Here is an 18,076-nt window from a genome sequence, read left to right on the forward strand (position 1 = left end):
GGTGAGTGGCGGCATTAGTGCTAGCCAACTGAAACTGGAGGGGAAACTTAAGCTCCGCCTTCATGGTATGACGCATAGCGTTAATGAGTTAATGTCCGTATTAATAATGGGAAAGACAGAAAGGACGACGCAGACAAGCGCTGTATCTACAGTGCCTTGTCTGCGTCGTCCGGCCATCGTTCCGTCTTCCCTTCGGCATTATTTACAGTGGTAAGCGCTTTGCTCGAAGCTGGAAAAGAAGACAGGTAGTACGTTGCTCCAGCCACAGTGGCAGCAGCTACGAATAGACGGACAAACTCGGTAAGTGCAAACACGCCTTCGAAGCGCACATGGTTCATTGCAGTCATCAAGCGTGTGTTTACAATTGAGAATAAAAAAAATAATGCGCGGACGTTAACATTCTAAAACTGGAGAGACGAGCAGCGCGCTCCCCTCTCCGTCAGTCCCTCCTCTTCTCACATCTATGCTGTTCTCCCTGCCGCGCACAGCCGCTCCCCACGACGCCGTCTAGCGCTAAGGCTGGCTCTTGCAGGCCACTTCGCAGGCCGTGCGGGACGGGAAGCGGTTGGCGCCGATCAGGCACCGGTGCGCGGACAGCACGCGCGTCGACAGCCTGAAGCACCGCGTGGCGCTGCCTCCGTGAACCACGGAGGGTGCGTCGGCGGCGAAGAAGGGGAACTTGAGGAGCGCGCTGCCGCAGGGCGCCGAACGCGGGGCAGAGCAGGGCGGGTAGCGCGGGTTGGTGCAGCGGCTGGAGCACTGCTCGGCCGTGGAGAAGACGGCGCTGCCGTTGGCCGGGCAGCCGCCGCCGGGGAAGCTCCAGGCCACGCACAGCTTGCCGTCGAACCACCACCAGCCCGTGCGGACGTCCTGCCTGCAGAGGAAGAAACGGTGGAGTGAACCGCCAGAATGATGCAACGAACTGCCGTGTATCAAGTGCCCCGTTGGTTTTGAAGCATGAAATGATTTTAGTAGATTCCATTATCGGACGATTGAGGCGTTATAGTCCGATCATAATGCGGGACAGACCGCCGAACGTCAAGCCAAACCCCTGTCCGAACGGTATGCAGCTGGGCGCACACTAAAGAAACCGGCGCGCTGTGACCGGAAGCGTGCAGCGCGGGTCTTCGAAAATTCTTTAGTGAAGGCGAAAAGAAGATTACTCAGAAAAAAAAAAGCGAGAGCATCGCTCAGAACGCGCATCTCCAGACCAGAAGCGGCGCGCCTGTAAAATAAGAGTGCTTAAAGGGCAACTGCAGCACTTTTTTGCGAATTTCGCGATATTAAAGGATTCAAATCTATATAAGCTGTAGGTAAAGCATGCCAAGTGTTTTTGCACTAGCATTTAAAATAGTGACGTAATCGACGATTGAATTTTGCGCTTCTCCTCAATGCACCGGAGGAGTGCACGAAAACTCAGTGTGACGTCACGAAAGGTATGATTTCAAATTACCGTTGTTGTCAGCCACATCCTGCCCTGACTCGTTAGACGCTGCCAAACAACTCTCGGCAGGGTTCGCCTTCGGTGGCATTGTTTTTTTTTCTTCAAATCAGGCGTTTGTGCGCTGGAAATGTACCGATACCTTCGATGACGTCATCTTGCGCCCCCCACTGAGCGTTGTGCGCTGAGGAGAAGTCTGAAGGGCGGCCGGATTTTAATCGGCGATTACTCCACTATTTCAAGCGCTAGCCTAAAAAGACTTCGCATGCTTTACCTGCAAGTTTCACACATTCGACCCTCTTAAGCTCGTTGATTTCTAAAACCTATGCAGCTTCCCTTTAAAGGGACCCTGAAATTATATCGACGGTCATATTCTAATGCAACAGATCTGTAGAGATGGTCTTTGTTTATTCCAGTCAAGCTTCGTATCCCAGTGCCTCAGACAATACGCTAACCACTCCTTTGTTTGTTTGTTTTTACTGTGCAAATCAAGAAACGAAGAACTACCTATCGAAGAAACAATTGGACACAGAGCGTTACACAACATTTAGAAGAGAAATTGAAATTTGACGTCGGTGCACGTTAAAGATCCCCAGGTGGTCGAAATTATTCCGGAGACCTCTACTACGGCACCTGCATGCACAGCCCGTGCACACAGGTGCTGTGCATGTCCGCATGCACAGCTCCTCAGCAGATGCATTAGCGGAAGTTATAGCGAACGGTGCTCTTCATGGTGCCTCTGGTCACCATACTCGTATAAATATATCTGCAGATGATGGCACTACAAGCCCTCTATGACCAAATATCGGGCTACAATCTACCTATACGCCCGCACACAGCAACAGGCCATGAGTGGCGGCCTTCAGAGTAAATGGCGTGGGTGCTGTATACCATGGTATACCCATGTGGTCCAGTCCGGCTTAGCCATGAAAGCAAGGTGCATCACTTCTGGGACGCAAAGTCTGGATTTTTAACTTTCGGTTTTCTCTCCTTTGAAGCTCTAAAGAACAAATCAGGCACTCTTCCAGCGGACTAAGTTGCACAGGTGCCCTTGCGTATTGGTCTGATGCACCATCTATGCCCAAATGAAGTTGAAGTTGACACCTGCAATTCCTGATGTCTCTTGGCGTTCTGATCACTCTAAACACTTGAAAATATATACAGTGGATATCCAGTGCGCCACCACCTTTCACGCACGGTCCCCGCCTGCTGAGCGAAGCGTACCTCCTGCAGCCGATGAAGAGGGTCCGGTCGAGGCAGGCCTCGAGGGGCGGCTCGGCCAGCACGCAGCTCCTCTCGCAGTCGCGCCACGAGGCGAACCGGTTGGCGCCCCGGTTGCACAGCTGCACCACCTCGTCCTCGCCGACCGCCAGGCAGGCGTCCACCGAGGCCCGGTAGTGGAACTCGCGACGGGCCTCGGCGCAGTACGTGTAGAAGACAGCGCCGCACTCGGGCTTCGTCTGCCCAAGGGAGAGCGCACGGACCAACAGGATAGTAAAGTATATTAGCACGTTGCTGGAACGATGGCACGGAGGCGGGCGTTTGAAAGGAATGGTTATCGGGCGAACTCGATCGAGTCCGCAGAAAGTGCAAATATTTTTTTACAACAATTAATACAGCCTGGCTATGGAAATAACGTAGTGGGAATAACTTTAAGAAGCAGAGCAAAGCGTGGGCTTTTCTGAAAATCAACACTGAATGGATGATATTCTAGATGAAAAAAAAAAATTAGAGGGAACACTTAAGCTCCACGTTAAAGGTATGACGCGATAACGTTAGTGGGTTAATGCCCATAGATGCGGAATTGTTCATTCTCTAACACTAAATCTCTGTGAATCATCATGCCACTCCTGGCGCTGTGGCGAATCATCACACCACTTCTGGCGCACCTGCATCGCATGGCACCTGCCATGCGATGGTAGGTGCTGCCACCGGTGGGGCTTTTGCGACCCAGGTTTCTCTTCCCGAGCAACCTCTCGCAATCAACCATTAAATCAACTGCCGCCTGCCAGTGTGGTTAGTTTTCTAACAATCCGGTGGGAAGGTTGTGATGACGTCACAAGGTAACGTGACCTAGGTTGCCCACCTGCCTCCTAGGTTGCTTCTGTGGGGAATTTTCGAGGATTTTCTGCGACACAACCTCCTTAACACTACCGCGTTAATAATGAAATAATTTGACTCGGACATAGTAAGTAATGCGCACAGCAGATAGCCGGTCCTCTTCTGTTAGGGTAACCGCATGGGTACCAATAGAAGGGAAACGTTGCCGGAGGCGACAGGAAGTCGGGTGAGGAAAGGACATTAGGAAATTTGCTATCATAAGGTGTGTCCGACGCTGTCGCAGGAAGGGGCCAATTGTATACAGTTTGAAAAAAGCATTTGCCCAATAATAAACGCAAGCCTGCTCATAATGGCACTGATCACATCGAGAGACCAGTAGCGGGCTGATGATGCTTCTCCAGTCAGCTCTGTTAAGCCCTGCACACGCGCCGCAACGAAGCGTTTCCTGTGACGAGGCTACAGGGCCGGTAAGGATAAGGATGGCATGTCCTAAATGATCCCAAGCAGTGATACGTTATAGCGCAAATGCAACTTTGTTTATTGTTAAAAACAGGCGTATTATAATTCAGGACACATTGATAACTGATCTCAGAATCAGCCTGCAAAATACAATAGATTATTTTGTACATGACCTTGGCGGTACCATGCTGGTACGCCTCACACAGCTTCCACCGAGCTTAGAAGAACCAAGAGTGTTTACCGGGCTCCTAAGCATCAACGTGGAAGCCAGTGTGACGTCACACAAGCCGAGCAGATAAGTATGCCGCTTAACTGCCCCTTCCCTCCCTCTCTACACAGCCATTGTCGATAATTGGTCAACCGTAGAAGACTTATAGCCTTTTTCATTACCGAGCTCATCGAGTAGCAACTGAGCGTGGCCGCAGTTCGCATGCGCAGTTGCCGGTCGACGGGATAAGTGGCAGCGGTCTTCGAAAGCATTCTTTATGGAAACAGGAACACCCAATTAAAACGCCGCTGCATAGTTCCTTCCTGGTGTTATCTTCCAAATCTTAACGGAAAGGAAAGACAGTGATAAAACGCATTAGTAAAGTGAGGAGCCGCCACACCCAACAATTATGGGTAAAAATAAAATAAAAAAGAGATCCCCTATGCTCCTTGGTTTCGGTGACACCTCGGTTCTGTCATTTATGTCATAACGAGCACCTCTTTCCATTTACTTGTCTTCTGAATAACTCTGGACATAAGCATTTTCCAACGATGTAGAGTTCATGAACGCAGTTGATTCATATATTGTAATATTTCATTATAACAATCAATATAACCGCAGATCTTTCGTCAACAGGGTTGCATTTTTTGCTATCGTCAAAAGCTTTCCCCGGTGGTTCTCTATAGCAGTCTCAACTGCTCGATGCGAGGGGTGGAAAAACTTCAAAAGAAAGATATTGTTATTCATAGAAAAAGTAGACCATTACCTTCAATATTCGCCTAACAGAAGCTTACAATTTTACAATATCCAAAATTTGCAACCAAGAATGTTAGTATTTAAAACTGCGCGAACAAAACAAGGACCGAGCAAGAACACAGTAACACACACCTTTGCCTTTTACCATGTTTGTCTTCATTTCGTTGTTATTATCAATGCTCCTTAGCGTGTTCGACATGTCGTGAACAAGGCATGTGGCTCGCGATCTTCGTCTTTTTGGAGGTAAAATTTGCGACTGTTTCTGAGTCACTTGTGTGCCGCTAGGCGCCTGGCCATTATCGTGGATTGTTTGGGACGTTAAGGGGAGATAAGCGCACGTGTTTTAAATGTTGCGGATGGTTTGGGGTGTGCTGATGGTATCCACAGAGGTTATAACAAGACTGCGGCAATCTTTTCGAATTAAGTTGGAAGTCTGCGCTTGTGTGTGTTATAGTGTTCTTGCTCGGTCCTTGTTTTGTTCGCGCAGTTTTAAATATGAACGATTCAGACCAACTAGCCCGCCAGAAGATACTTTTGAAGAATGTTAGATATGTGCAAACTCCAGATACGTCATCGCATACGTAGTACGTACAAGCCTTTGCATTGCGTGCGTTGCAGTGTATCTGTAAATGCTGAAGAAAGTGCAAATGTTCGAGCTTTAGGTTTCAGGTTTCAGCCGTTTTCATGCCCAGCCGAGCGCAAGTGTACATTGCGTGCTCAGTAGGTTCTGGAAGCAGCACTCACGGGTCTTCGGAAGGGGAGCTCCAGCGGATTACGGCCGGTCGCGGTACTGCTGGCGTTTCCGTAGTCGGACGGGGCAGCGCTCGACCCGGGGACGGGCGGCCGCTCAGCGGTAGAGTCCGCGTCGGCACCTTCGTTCTCTTCTTCCTCGTCGCTCAAAGTGGACGGTCTCTTCCAGATGGCAGGCCCGCTACCCTCCTCGGCCCCTACGCCGGGCCCCTCACGCCGCGTGGCGGCGGTTGCTACGGCCTTCGGCAGCACCGCTTCGGTGCCCGACAGGCCTGAAACGAATAGGCGGCGTGCGTGGCGTGTAGCACACTTAAGATGAGCAGTAATGTAGAAGAACTTCTTGCTGGGCGAGTTGGTGCATAGCTTTCTTGGGATGGCGTTGCGTGCACGAACAAACGTACACAGGAAAGAGCAGAAGACTGCTCTTTCCTGTGTATGTTTCTTCGTGTGCGCAACGCCATCCGAAGTATGATGAGCAGGCACCCCTGTTACCATGTCCAGGAACAAATTTGTCACTTTAGGCAAAAAAATAAAAGGACAAGGAGAAGCCACTTCCATTTGCCATCTTTTATACACACTGCTCGACAAAAGCAAAACACTCAAACCGCCAAAGCAGATACCAAGGTCAGATTCCTGTGAAAACTTCTCGCTGAATTAACCGCGTAAAGGCATTATTAACTGGCTCTTTTTTTTTTTTTTTGCCGCCGCGGTGGCTCAGTGGCTATGGTGCTCGGCTGCTGGCCCGAAAGACGCGGGTTCGATCCCGGCCGCGGCGGCTGAATTTCTTTGGAGGAGAAATTCGAGGCCCGTTTACTGTGCGATGTCAGTGCACGTTAAAGAACCCCAGGTGGTCGAAATTTCCGGAGCCCTCCACTACGGCGTCTCTCATTGCCTTAGTCGCTTTGGGACGTTAAACCCCATAAACCTAACCTAAACCTAACCTAACCTAACCTCTTTTTTTTTTGTAGGGTTTATGAATTCCCCACCAATGTAATTCCATAAATCCCGGTAAGAGAGGAACATAAATGCTCAATAACTGAGTGTCGACCACTTCTCGAGGAGAGCAGGTCTCCATCAAAAACTGGACAATCTGCAGACCATCTTGTTTAAGCATCACGCATGTGACACTTCCAAATCAAGCGACCTTATTCGAAATAAAGCATTTTTGTGCTCGAAAGTCGCACACATGTGAAGGGGCATGCTGCTGTTATCTTATCTCGTGTGACTCCCTGGAATTGCCCACGCAGTTTTGCCCGTCAGCTAGTTCCGCACGTCGTCCAGCTTGAAGGGATTCGCGACAGCTTGCCATGCACAAAGTGTACACCACCGCTGTAGACACTCAAGAATGTATGCACCCCGGGGTGCATTGAGTTCCCAAGGCAAACCATCCGTGGTCTGTAAGCTGTCGCAAGAGTATGTCGGTGTAATCACTCTAGTAATTTCTTCGCCAAGGTTGTCAACAATTGGGCAATTACAGCACAATTAGTGAGCGACAGCTATCACTAAGTCATGTGTATGCATGGTCACGCATTTTCAGTGGTCACAGGTGCCTTGCTTTGAGAGCTCTGCGTGCATATACAAGTGAATAAAATGTCCCTGTTATCAGGAGTGCTTAGTTACATAAGAAGTTTTTGAAGCCTTTGTCAAATGGGCTGAGCGGCCTTTAAATTTACCACTTCAGTGCAGTAACACAGGCTTTCCGAGCGTGTGGTATTCACATCGTACATAGGTGACCCCTTGTCACATTGTCATTGTCACACCCTTTCAAAGAAGTGTGCGCGCTAGAGGACAGTTTCCTCCCTTTTTACTGTCATATAGGCGCATTAATGTTTAGAGTGTATCGTTACCGGCAGGTTCGTCAACAGTAGCCCGGCATGGTCACTTGTGCTACTTTTTTACTGTCACTCTGTTGCCGTACGTACATCTGGAAGGCGTCCCAGCTAAAAGTAAGCAAGTTTTTTAAAAATACAGAGTTCACGCTCGGTGAAAACTGGAGGCTGTCAAGAACCACGTCGCTTAGGCATTTTGTCGTTCTCTAAAGTTAATTAATAAGGACTAATTAGCTACCTTTTAACATATTGGCTTCAGGGTCAAATCAAGCTGTAGGTCGGCTTTAAAAACAGCTGGCTGAAATTTTTTCGCCAAGTTACCAATTACGCGGTTTTATTTATCGACCTTAAAAGAAAGCTAACACGTGACAGCTGCGGGCGCATATTTCTCGCCCACTGAACACACAAAGCCTCGTCGAGGACAGCGCTCCAGAGAACAGCGAATTCTGTGCTCTAAAACGAGTCTTGAGACACGCAAGCAGCACCGCTGTCACGTGGAAAGGTTTTTATTTCGCGAGTTATCTTTTAAGAACGGTAAATAAGCTGCTTTACATAAATGGCGACTTGGTCCAAATATTTCACTCGCTCGTTTTTCAAGCTTAACACTTTTTTACTGACACCTTATTTTTGAAGTCAATATTTTAAAAAGTTAGCTAATTAGTCTTTACTAAATACTCAACTTGGGAGAACGGAAAAATGCTGCAGACAAGGCCAAGTAACACTCAATATCCTTCAATTGGTTTCATTCGGCTACTGTCGGATACAACTCAAGAACGAAGCGGCTTTCGTCAAAGGATCCCCCTTCCAGCCAATGGCGTCGGTCGATTCTCATCAGCCCGGTAAGGCGACAATGTAGGGAGTGGCCGACGAAATGGGCTAGTCCCCTCCGTTCATGGTCGGGCACAGTCTCCTCCCTGCATTGTCACGTCGCTCCTTGCGTTGTCACTCTAGCAGGTTCATGAAAATCGGCCAAAGCCACTGACTGGAAGGGGGTCCTTTGAGAGGGAAAAACCGTCTCGTTTTATCCGACTATAGGCCATTCGGCGTTTTTAAAATCTTTATTACCTTCACCTGCGACGCCTGGTAGAGCTACTTCAGTCAATCAACAAAGACACGAAATGGACAAGGAGGAACTTCCACCACTTAGAACAGATCATATGGTTGACAGGTTGACAGACTCACCAACAGAACTACTCAAACACGCAGGACTACTAACCCTTCAAAACAGGGCAAAACTAGCGCGCCTTAAAACCATGTCCCAACTCGTACACAATCAATTAAAAGTCGACACTTCAAGATACATATAAAAATCACAAAAGCGACAAACACGTAATAATCACATACACACTCTAAACGAGTTTTCATTCCGTACTGACACTTTCAAATATTCATACTTCCCTCGTGCTATACGCGAATGGAACACCTTGAACACATCCATTGTTAGTAATCCATCATTAAATTCCTTCAGCACACGTGTGGAAAATCAACTACTTATATCTTAGTATTTATTGAGTTCATATATGTCATTACGAAGTTATTTCTTCCGTTTGTGTTTTCACTTGTGGTATTATTTGTCCGCCAAAATCTTGTCACATGCTCCTCATTCTGGTTTAATTGCTAAACGTATCTTCTAATGTATAATCTCGTGTCATATCTTTTATGTACTTCGATTAATTACCATTGCTATCTTTTGTACCTCTGTACTTTTGAATGCCCTCCCTGTTACGATCCCTGATGGGATTGACAGTACCGAATAAATAAATAAATAAAATAAAATCTGTTCTCCCTCGGAGGCATGCTCACCAGCGGCGTCGCGCGGGCGGCGTTCGTCCGCGCCCGCCGTGACTTGCCTCTCGAACCTGGCGGCGGTGACCACGGCCGAGGTGACCAGTAGCACAGCCAGCACGGCACCCCCCACAGCCAGGGGCAGGCCGCCCCAGCCACGGGGCTCGATGGGCACGGTGTCCGTGCACGTGGACACGTCGCGACGCTCCACCGCTCCGGCGCCTATGGTTGCCTGAGGACCCTCCGCGGCTACCTCCTGGACGCCGCCGATGCGCACGGATCGCGAGGGCCTGCGAGGCGGCACCAAAACATGCCATCAAACGAGCGCCTCAGCATCCTTTTGTGCCCATTCGTCTATTCTTTTCCATCCTTAGACACCTATGTAGGCGGCAGGAGGCGGGGAATAAGGTGTGAAAAAATATTACATGCGACCACTGGTCGATTTCATTGAGGACAGACCAGAGTGCTCTATTAAAAAAAGAAGACAAAATTAAATTTTTTTCTCCCTCCTGCGCGGCGAAGGAGTGACAGATATATGGAGAATTCCACTCGTCAATCCAGAGCAACGTTTCTTGCTACGCGGCGGAGAGTAAATGTCCCTGTGGTCTATATTTGGATCAGGTTCGCGGGTTCCAGAGGTCGCGGCTAAGTAATGAGCGTGTTTTTGGCTATAAGCAAGGCAAAACACAGTTCATCACTGCAGGAGGTGAGTGCTCTGAGTCATCATCAAGCGCGCTGCAAACTTAAATGTATAGTGGGCGGATGCACATCCAACTTCTGGAACCAGTAGCTCGTGACAACGTCGGGCTCCCTCTAGCATCATGCTCCTGTTTCGCTGCATGTCCATCAGGATCGGGTCACTCTGGCGGACTGAGTCACCCTGGTGCGGATGCGACACGCCTCTCAAACCGACTGCCACCTGTCCCCGCCCCCCTCTCCGCACACAAGAAAACACCCTCTTTTCCACGTACAGCACTGCCGTACTGCTGCTGCTAGCGCCGCTGGTGCTGGTGGTGCTACTGGTGCCGCTGGTGCTGCTTGTGGAGGAGCTGCCCGTGGTGCCCGAGTCACTCTCCATGCTGTACACTATGGTGTGTCGGCAGCGCCATGGGCTCGGCACAGCCTCCGGCAAGCCGTCCGACGGCTCGGTGGCCTTCTGTAAGGGCTCAGCAAAACGCTGCGCGGAAAAGGCACGGAAAAGACAGTCATCAAAAGACAGTGGAATTTTGGTGATACGCTGGTAGCGAACGGTACCCAAATTTTCGTCCACCCTCGCGACGTAGTATTCGTGGCAATAGGCGTAGCAACTAGCTCCATTTGTGTCCACGAGAGGCCTCACTGGGAGGCACCCTATGTCCAGAGACTGTACACCCGGATCTCATGACGAGAACACATTCTCACTGGCTTACAAGTGAAAACTTCAGGGCTGTGAGCTTAATAGGTGAGGAAGTTATCTTGAGATCCGAGAGTACTGTCGTCGCTCAGTTTCCTGCACGCTGCCCAACGACGACGTAAACTGCGCAAAACCTGCGCCGACCACAACAGAATTTTAAGTTTTCATAAACTGACGGACCAGACGAGAGCTACTGCCTGTGATATCCTCTGGTGCGGTATTTATTTAAGTATTTACTTATTAATAGCACAGCTCTGTAGCGACTGAAGGCATTATTGGAGGTGTGAAAATGACTACATTTCCTGATACGGCGATATATATATATATATATATATCACAATCACAGCACTGCGCGCCACGTCACATATGCAGCACTCAGTGACGCCAGCTGGCAGCTTGTTCCACTAATTGATCGTCAGTGGAAAAAGTATGAGGTTTTATACACATCTGTCCGGCATTTTACGCCGTTTTGTGATCGGTGTTCGCTAATGACTGCAGTGCCAGCATCATTAGAGTAAACTATTCACAGCGTGTCTTTTTCAGAAGCAGTTCTATCCTCAGTCCGGAACTAAGTTTTGAGGCAGATGCTGTTTTGTGTCCTAACCGGCGAGTGGCAAAGGTCCCAAAATTCTGTATAGGCGCTTTATCGCCGGCAATTCTAGCTTCGGCGATACTTCGGCTCCTGGGTCGACCATCATTCATCCCTTTGGACCTGCCAGAAAAGTTACGTTTCTTTTCTGCGAAAAGAGAAAATAAAATGGTTCATTGCGGGAACAATTGATCCAAGTGAAACCCAATGTGCAAGGTGTCACGCACACCTCGCCTATTACAGCGTGAAAATATTTGTGTTCTTTTCACAATCAAGTGCTTCCTTGCTGAATGCAAGCTTGTGTCTTACGTGCCTCTCTTCCTTCTCTCAACAACACGCATAATCAATTTAATCAATGCGAGAAACAGGGTTAGTCAGTACTGCATTTCTTTGTAACTTGAATTTGTTCAGTGTGGACATTATGGACGAGGACGTGCAGAAAGAAACAACAGGACGTAGCATTACGCTCCGGCGTTGTCCATCTCGTCAAGTCCTCGTCCATTCTGTCCACTCAGTAAGAGACGGGGGGGGTGTCAGATAGACGGTTTGCAGGTGGCCGGTGGTGAGGAAGAAATACCCCTGAACACAACCTGCCACTGTTAGCAGGTGGAGGTCAGTGTTTGCCTTCATGGCGGGCCTAATTCTGTCATATTAGGAAGTGCTGCGCGCCTAAAAGTAGAATAGCAAGTTGAGCACGCTTGTGGTAAGTCATGAATCTACAGCGCGAAAGGTGTTGCAGGCACAGGCAGAACGAACGCGGGAGTAACAGTATTCACATTCACGTGTCAACCCTCTGTGTGCTTTAATTATCTTTCACAGTGTAGGTTGATTAAAACGTATGCCTAAAAGGAAGATTTTCAAAAAATCAGAAAGCCATAGGCGCCCCTGCGGACGCAATGCAATAACGTTGAGACACTAGTCAGACAACAGGTGCAAAACGCGACCAGTACACAACTACATGTGTACGCGGAGCTCACAGGAGGCCTTTTTAGAAGCATTGACGGCGCTGCGAAGTCTTGAATGTTGTCGATAAAAAAACCCTGGCTGTCCAAATATCTGCAGATAAGGCAGATGCTAGGACAGCCTCAATCTCCCTTTCCCCCTCATAGTTCCACAGCCCGAAGCTGCCTATAGATGACGTGCTATAGATCTGTCCATTGTTGAAAAATGCTGGGTACACACAGCATCGCCTTCTGTTGTGCTAGTCTTTGCACATGCCTCCCTAGATATGCGTTTGTGTGAAAAGGAACCAACAGAAAATATGTTCGTTTCAGATTATGAAACGATTTCCGTCGCAGCTTTCTGTTAGGCTGGTAGTGTCCTCTTTGCGCGACACCTACAACAGGCAACATAGTTTCATAATTGGGATTCGAACCCATGCACAGCAATGCCCGTGCCCCTTTGCTTCTTCCAGGAGGAGGAGGAGGAGGAAAAAACTTTTATTAAGCAACCCTTAAAAGGAAGCCAGTGAGGGTGGGGATAAGGATAAGGGGGTTGCAGGAACAGGTGGGCCCTCGCGGTCGCGCTAGGTGGCCAGGAGCCCATGGGCCCTGGCGACCCTGTGGCCCAGGTCACCATCCGGAGCTGAACCTCCGGCTCGGAGCTGTGCAGCACGGCCTCCCATCTTTCCTGGTCGTCGAGTCTCAGAAAAGGGGGAGTTGGAGTATTAGGGCAAGCCCTAAGTATGTGATAAACATCCGCCTTTGGGTGTTGGCATAATTTGCAGGACGGATGATAGTCCCCTGTGTGCATGTGGGAAAACAGGTAAGGGTTCGGAAAAGTGTCTGTCTGAATCCGTCGCCAAACGACTTGCTCGGCCTTATTTAGCGATTTATGGGGAGGGGAGTAAACTAGTCGGGAACCCCGGTAGTGAAGCGTGACTTCATGGTACGTCATTAGGCGTTCCCTAGCACTGCGGAAGGAGGGGAGGCCGTCCACCGCCCGGTCGACGAGTCCTCGGGCGTGACTGTGTGCAGCCGTATTCCCCGGGTGTCCGCAATGCGCGGGAACACAGATGAGTGTGATGAGCCGACTCGGTGGTACAACACTGTTCAGAACACGATGTGCTGGCGTGTGAACCCATTGTTTGGCGAAATTTCGTATGGCTGATTTAGAATCCGAGAATATGTATTTGGCATTTGTTTGAGTAATGGCCAGGGCTATAGCTGCTTCTTCAGCCTCGACGGGATGTTGAACGCGATTGAGAGTAAGGGATGAGCAAGGATTATGATCGCGGTTAAGTACCGTGATTGCATAGGCTGAGGTGGTAGAATATTCTGCAGCATCTACGTATGTGACTGCTCGATCCCTAGCATAGTGTTTATGTAGGGCTGTTGCCCGAGCTGTGCGACGATCTTTGTCATGCTCAGGATGAGTGTTTCTAGGCAGAGGTGGAATATAAAGATTTTTTGCAAGGTCTAGAGAAATGTTATGCTGATCCGAAATTTGGTCGCCGAGGGTGATTTTGAGTCTTTTCAGAAGGTTCTGTCCGGTAGGTGTTCGAGATAGGCGATAGTATTGCCCCGTGAGGTGGGCTTCAATTAGTTCTGCCAGGGTGTTATGCACGCCTAGTTTGAGGAATTTGCTGCTTCCAGTCTCTCTCTAACGGCGGAGAGCCAAGACAACGCTTCTGCTGCAATTGTTGGCGTATCTCCGACTATCTTCAGGTTGCCATCCACGTCGACACCACATAAAAAATTGGCAGTGGCTTAGCTCTGCTATGCCAGGATATACGTAGCATGAGGTGAGGGCGAGGTGTCCACATCTCGGTGGACACCTGAACCAGAGGGAAGTCGCTTAACTGCCCTCTTGGAACAGTGGACACCTCAACTGTGCTTTAAGCTAAGTGACGGTATAGTAACAGGTGTGCGCTACATGCGTTGGCATTGACAATGTTGTTCCAGAAACCGGGCGGTCACTAACAATACTTACGGACTCTCTAACAGCCTGCCGAAACTACATGAATGGCAGGATAGGTCGTCACGCGCTCCGTATACTCCTCGCAGCGAGTGACAGAATTAAAAACCGGGAAGAACAAAACGACAAGATCCGACACAAAATTGTGTGGGTACCGGGGCACACGGGGGTGGCAGGGAACCGAGAGGCCGACAGGATAGCTCGAGGATACATTACTTTCCGAGCTTCCGACGAGACCGCGGAACTCGCGCCAGCACCCAGGGAATACTCGGCCATACTACAAAACTATAGAGGCAGAAGAATGCGATATCCCCCACCGCACAAATCTCTCAGCAGAGAGGAAGCTGTCACTTAGAGACAATTACAAACAGGCTCTTTCCCAAACCTACATATACTAAACAAAATGCACCCTACGATATACACGAACAAATGTCCCTGGTGCGACGAAAAGCCTACACTATACCACATTACATGGGCCTGCCAAAACATAGACGTGGTCCCCAAAATACAAAACCCGAGTGCGGAGCAGTGGGAGACTCTGCTGTCCAGCGACCGCTGCGAAGACCAACAAGGTCTGGTACAGCGAGCTCAACGGGCGGCAGTGGCCAGCGGAGCCCTGGACTGAGGGCAACCGACCACTGATTAGAGGCGGACGACTTCGACAGAGAAGGCTCCTGGGGGTAGAACCAAGACGTCTCTGAAGATGCCCCCAAACCGCAGGAAAAACCATTAGTGTAAATAAAGTTTTCCCTTCCCTTCCCTTCCCTTCCTTCCAGAAACGCGGCGTTGAGGCCATAGGCCGTCGGCGTTCGTTGTGTTCACAGGCGTTGGCGTCGGCAACGTTTTACACTCCGATCATTTTAAGGAAAGTAAGTGCGCATAATGGCTCCCTGGGTCAGAGGACGCCTGAATCGTGCTTATAGGTATTAGAGGTGATGAGAGAGAGAGATGTAGGCAGCAGGCATTGGCAAAGTTGTGCAAGAAACGCGGCTCTGAAGCCATAGGCCATTGGCGTTGATTGTGTTCATTGGCGTTTGCGTTGTCAACGTTTTACACTCCGATCATTTTAAGGAAAGGAAGGCAAGCGCGCGCGGCGAGGAACGTCAGCTGTGCGTAGTGACGTCACTTGCTCCTCGCGCATATGCGCAGTATGGTCATGCAAAAGAGCACGCGAAACTGCGAGACTGTGGGAAATTTAGCTCACGCTACGAAACATCCATATCCAACCGCTTTAAGAAGGCCGTGGTCTCCTCTCAATGTAATTGCATGACTTACCGTTTGCCCACGCTGTCCGAGGTGCCTGGCGCAGGTACCCGGCTGTGATGCCCCGACCCCTCGGTCGCCCGAGACGCGAAGTGGTGACGGTGGCTGCGCGGACCTCACAGCAGGCGGCAGCGGCAGTGTCGGCCGCAGTTGACCCTCAGATCTGAAGGCGCAGCGCTTGGCCGCGGGCAACGCCGAACGCCGCTCGCTGTCGCACGACTGCGTCTTGTCCGGTGGGCAGGACGGCAGCTCCGACTTGACGCTGTACGTGAGGTTCCCCAGTGAAAACTCTTCCGTGGTTCTCCGGGCCGCGCTGCAACTCATGGTGTCCTGGGGATACGAAGTGGTGATGGTGCGGGAGTGTCCGGTCTGCGGTCGGTGGGTGTACTCGGAGGCCGGGGGTCTCATCGTGACCAGGGACGTCTTTCGTGCTTTCGTTAAGATGGAGGACTGAAAAAGAATGGCTTCACGTGAACTCGCGCGCCTGCCTTCGCCTTGTCTTCGCCTCTCGTGCTGGTAATATTCTTCTTCTTCCTCTTAAACAGGGCGCATACCCACATGTTGTCCATCATCCCGGCTACAGCGTATATCACAGCATCTAGGTACCGGCGACGAGCGTTATTAAGCACGCAAGACACAGCACTTTTAATACTGGCGGAATATGAACATCTCGATATTCCTGGAGCAGGAAAATTTGACGATCTCGGCAGCTAGAGGTATCTCTGACGAGGTTGCGCTGCCGTATCCCCCTCCAAATTTCTATCTGCACAGGTCTGGCTTCGCGTTATCTCCCCTCTCTGCATTTCGCCGTGAGCCTGAATCGATCGATCATTCTTGGCTTCATTGTCGTCGTTCCAACTCTTTTGAGAAGAAGACTGCTGGAGTTGCCCTACAGCATCTTGGTCTTAGTTTGAGCAGCCCACTCTTGCTATCATTCGGTGCCACCAAGCTTGGGTTCAACCACAGGTCTGTTTGTGACGCTGTTCAAAATTTCTTGCTGGAATCTCATCGACTGCCTTGCTAAAGTTTACAGTATTTTTTTCTATGCTTTGTTCTATTTTGAATTAATCACTTCTTTATTTTTTTTTCTCTTTTTCGCTTTCTCTCTCTTCAATCCAAACCATACCTTTTTTCACTCTCTGCCCTCCTCGCGGTAGACTCCCCCGGTGTTGCTCTCCCGTGTGCTTTTCTTTTGCCTTTAGTATGTACAGGTGAATAGCAACCTTTGCCTCCAGATTCTTGGCTGATCCCCTAGTGTTGGTATGTGCCATCTTTTCAAAGGCTAACAACAACATCAACATGGAGGGATTGGCCAAGGTGTAGTGGCATAAACAAGGAAATTTCCATAGACGTGGTAATATTCACGGGTCGAATGTCGTCTTCTTTCGTGCAAAGGAATCTTTCGATATCCTCAAGCGGTTATTTAAAAGGTGGTTTTTGAAGCTAAGACATTCTTCTGTGCTCGCTCAGGTGTCTGTGAAAATGGTAGCAGAAATGGATTCGTTGGGAATTCCTGAAAAATCAAGTACGCGCGTCCTTAACAATGAAGCCTTAACATTTTCTTTCGATCGCATTAATTTTGACGGATAAGTAGCACTCGCGTTTTTACAGCAAATGATAATAGCGACTGAATGTACCGGTTATTCACGACCTAGTGTACATTGAAACCGATGTAATGTCTTGCATATAAAATGCACGATTTACCCTTGCGTTCTGAAAAGTACTAAATTAACAGTTTTAATAAAATTTTCATGAATCCGCTAAATACCAATTGCGAGTTTTTTAGAAGCATCGTAAAACGAAATGGAGAAAACAAGGTCCCGTTAACACAGTCTGACAATCAGCTCTCCACTCACCTTTGTGCAGGCTTTGCGAGTACCGTATGGTCCGGTGTATAAGACGGGGCTTTTTTTTAAAAAACCTTTCTGGTGCGTCCTATACAAGGGTGCGTCATATAAATGGATTTTTCGTTTTTCTTTTTGCGAGTTAAGGAATTACTCAGGTTCATGTTCAAGCTTTTTGCACCGAAAAATATTACTGCCAATCAAGCGGTTGTAACGGCTAATACTTCAATACGGGGACCGCCGTGAGTAACTTTTTTAGGTGAACTTTATCATGAAACGGCGGGATGAAGACTTCCGGGATCATAAACATGCGGCCGTTTCAGAGCCCCAAGCAAAATTAATGTGAAATGTCAAAAAATGCCGACAATCGCACTTCTCGCCATTGTCAAGACAAGTCAAGACAAGCCGCGTTTTGTTTTTTAGTCACCTTTGCAACTTTGCTCCGTGTACGTAGTGCAAAGAGAATGTTTCAGCCGCGTTGCCTCCAGAAATGGACGAACTTTTTTATAGCGCATCCGAACATGAAAACTTCGAAGGTTTTAATAAAAATAAAATGTTGTTATGGACACAAGGAGAGTTCTTTCATTTTTTTTCTTTTTTATCTAAAACGTGGGCGGGTATGGCGGGAGTGCTGCCTTTTTCGATCACTTAACTTTGCTTAAGGACTTCTCACAGGTACGGTGCATTTCGCGAGGGTCGCACAAGCATATTTAATTAAGCCTCACTAGCCTAACTGGGTAAATTTGGGTGCATCTTATACACGGGTGCGTCTTATATAACAA

The 18,076-nt window shown here is 49.1% G+C and overlaps 1 protein-coding gene across 1 annotated transcript; it reads right to left on the reverse strand.

Moving 5' to 3' along the window:
* Nucleotides 1-307: 307 nt before the first annotated feature.
* On the reverse strand, nt 308-16,181 carry LOC149359364 (uncharacterized). The gene is made up of 6 exons (XM_089569037.1): nt 15,463-16,181; nt 10,261-10,466; nt 9,308-9,579; nt 5,670-5,947; nt 2,666-2,901; nt 308-874 (listed from the first exon to the last, which is right to left on the reverse strand). The coding sequence occupies exons 1-6, from the start codon at nt 15,856-15,858 to the stop codon at nt 514-516; spliced, it is 1,749 nt and encodes a 582-aa protein (XP_089425163.1). The 5' UTR covers nt 15,859-16,181; the 3' UTR covers nt 308-513.
* Nucleotides 16,182-18,076: the final 1,895 nt, after the last annotated feature.

This window comes from Amblyomma mixtum, chromosome 2 (assembly GCF_055824585.1).
Source record: "Amblyomma mixtum isolate Tamu chromosome 2, ASM5582458v1, whole genome shotgun sequence".
Classification (NCBI taxonomy): Eukaryota; Metazoa; Arthropoda; class Arachnida; order Ixodida; family Ixodidae; genus Amblyomma; species Amblyomma mixtum.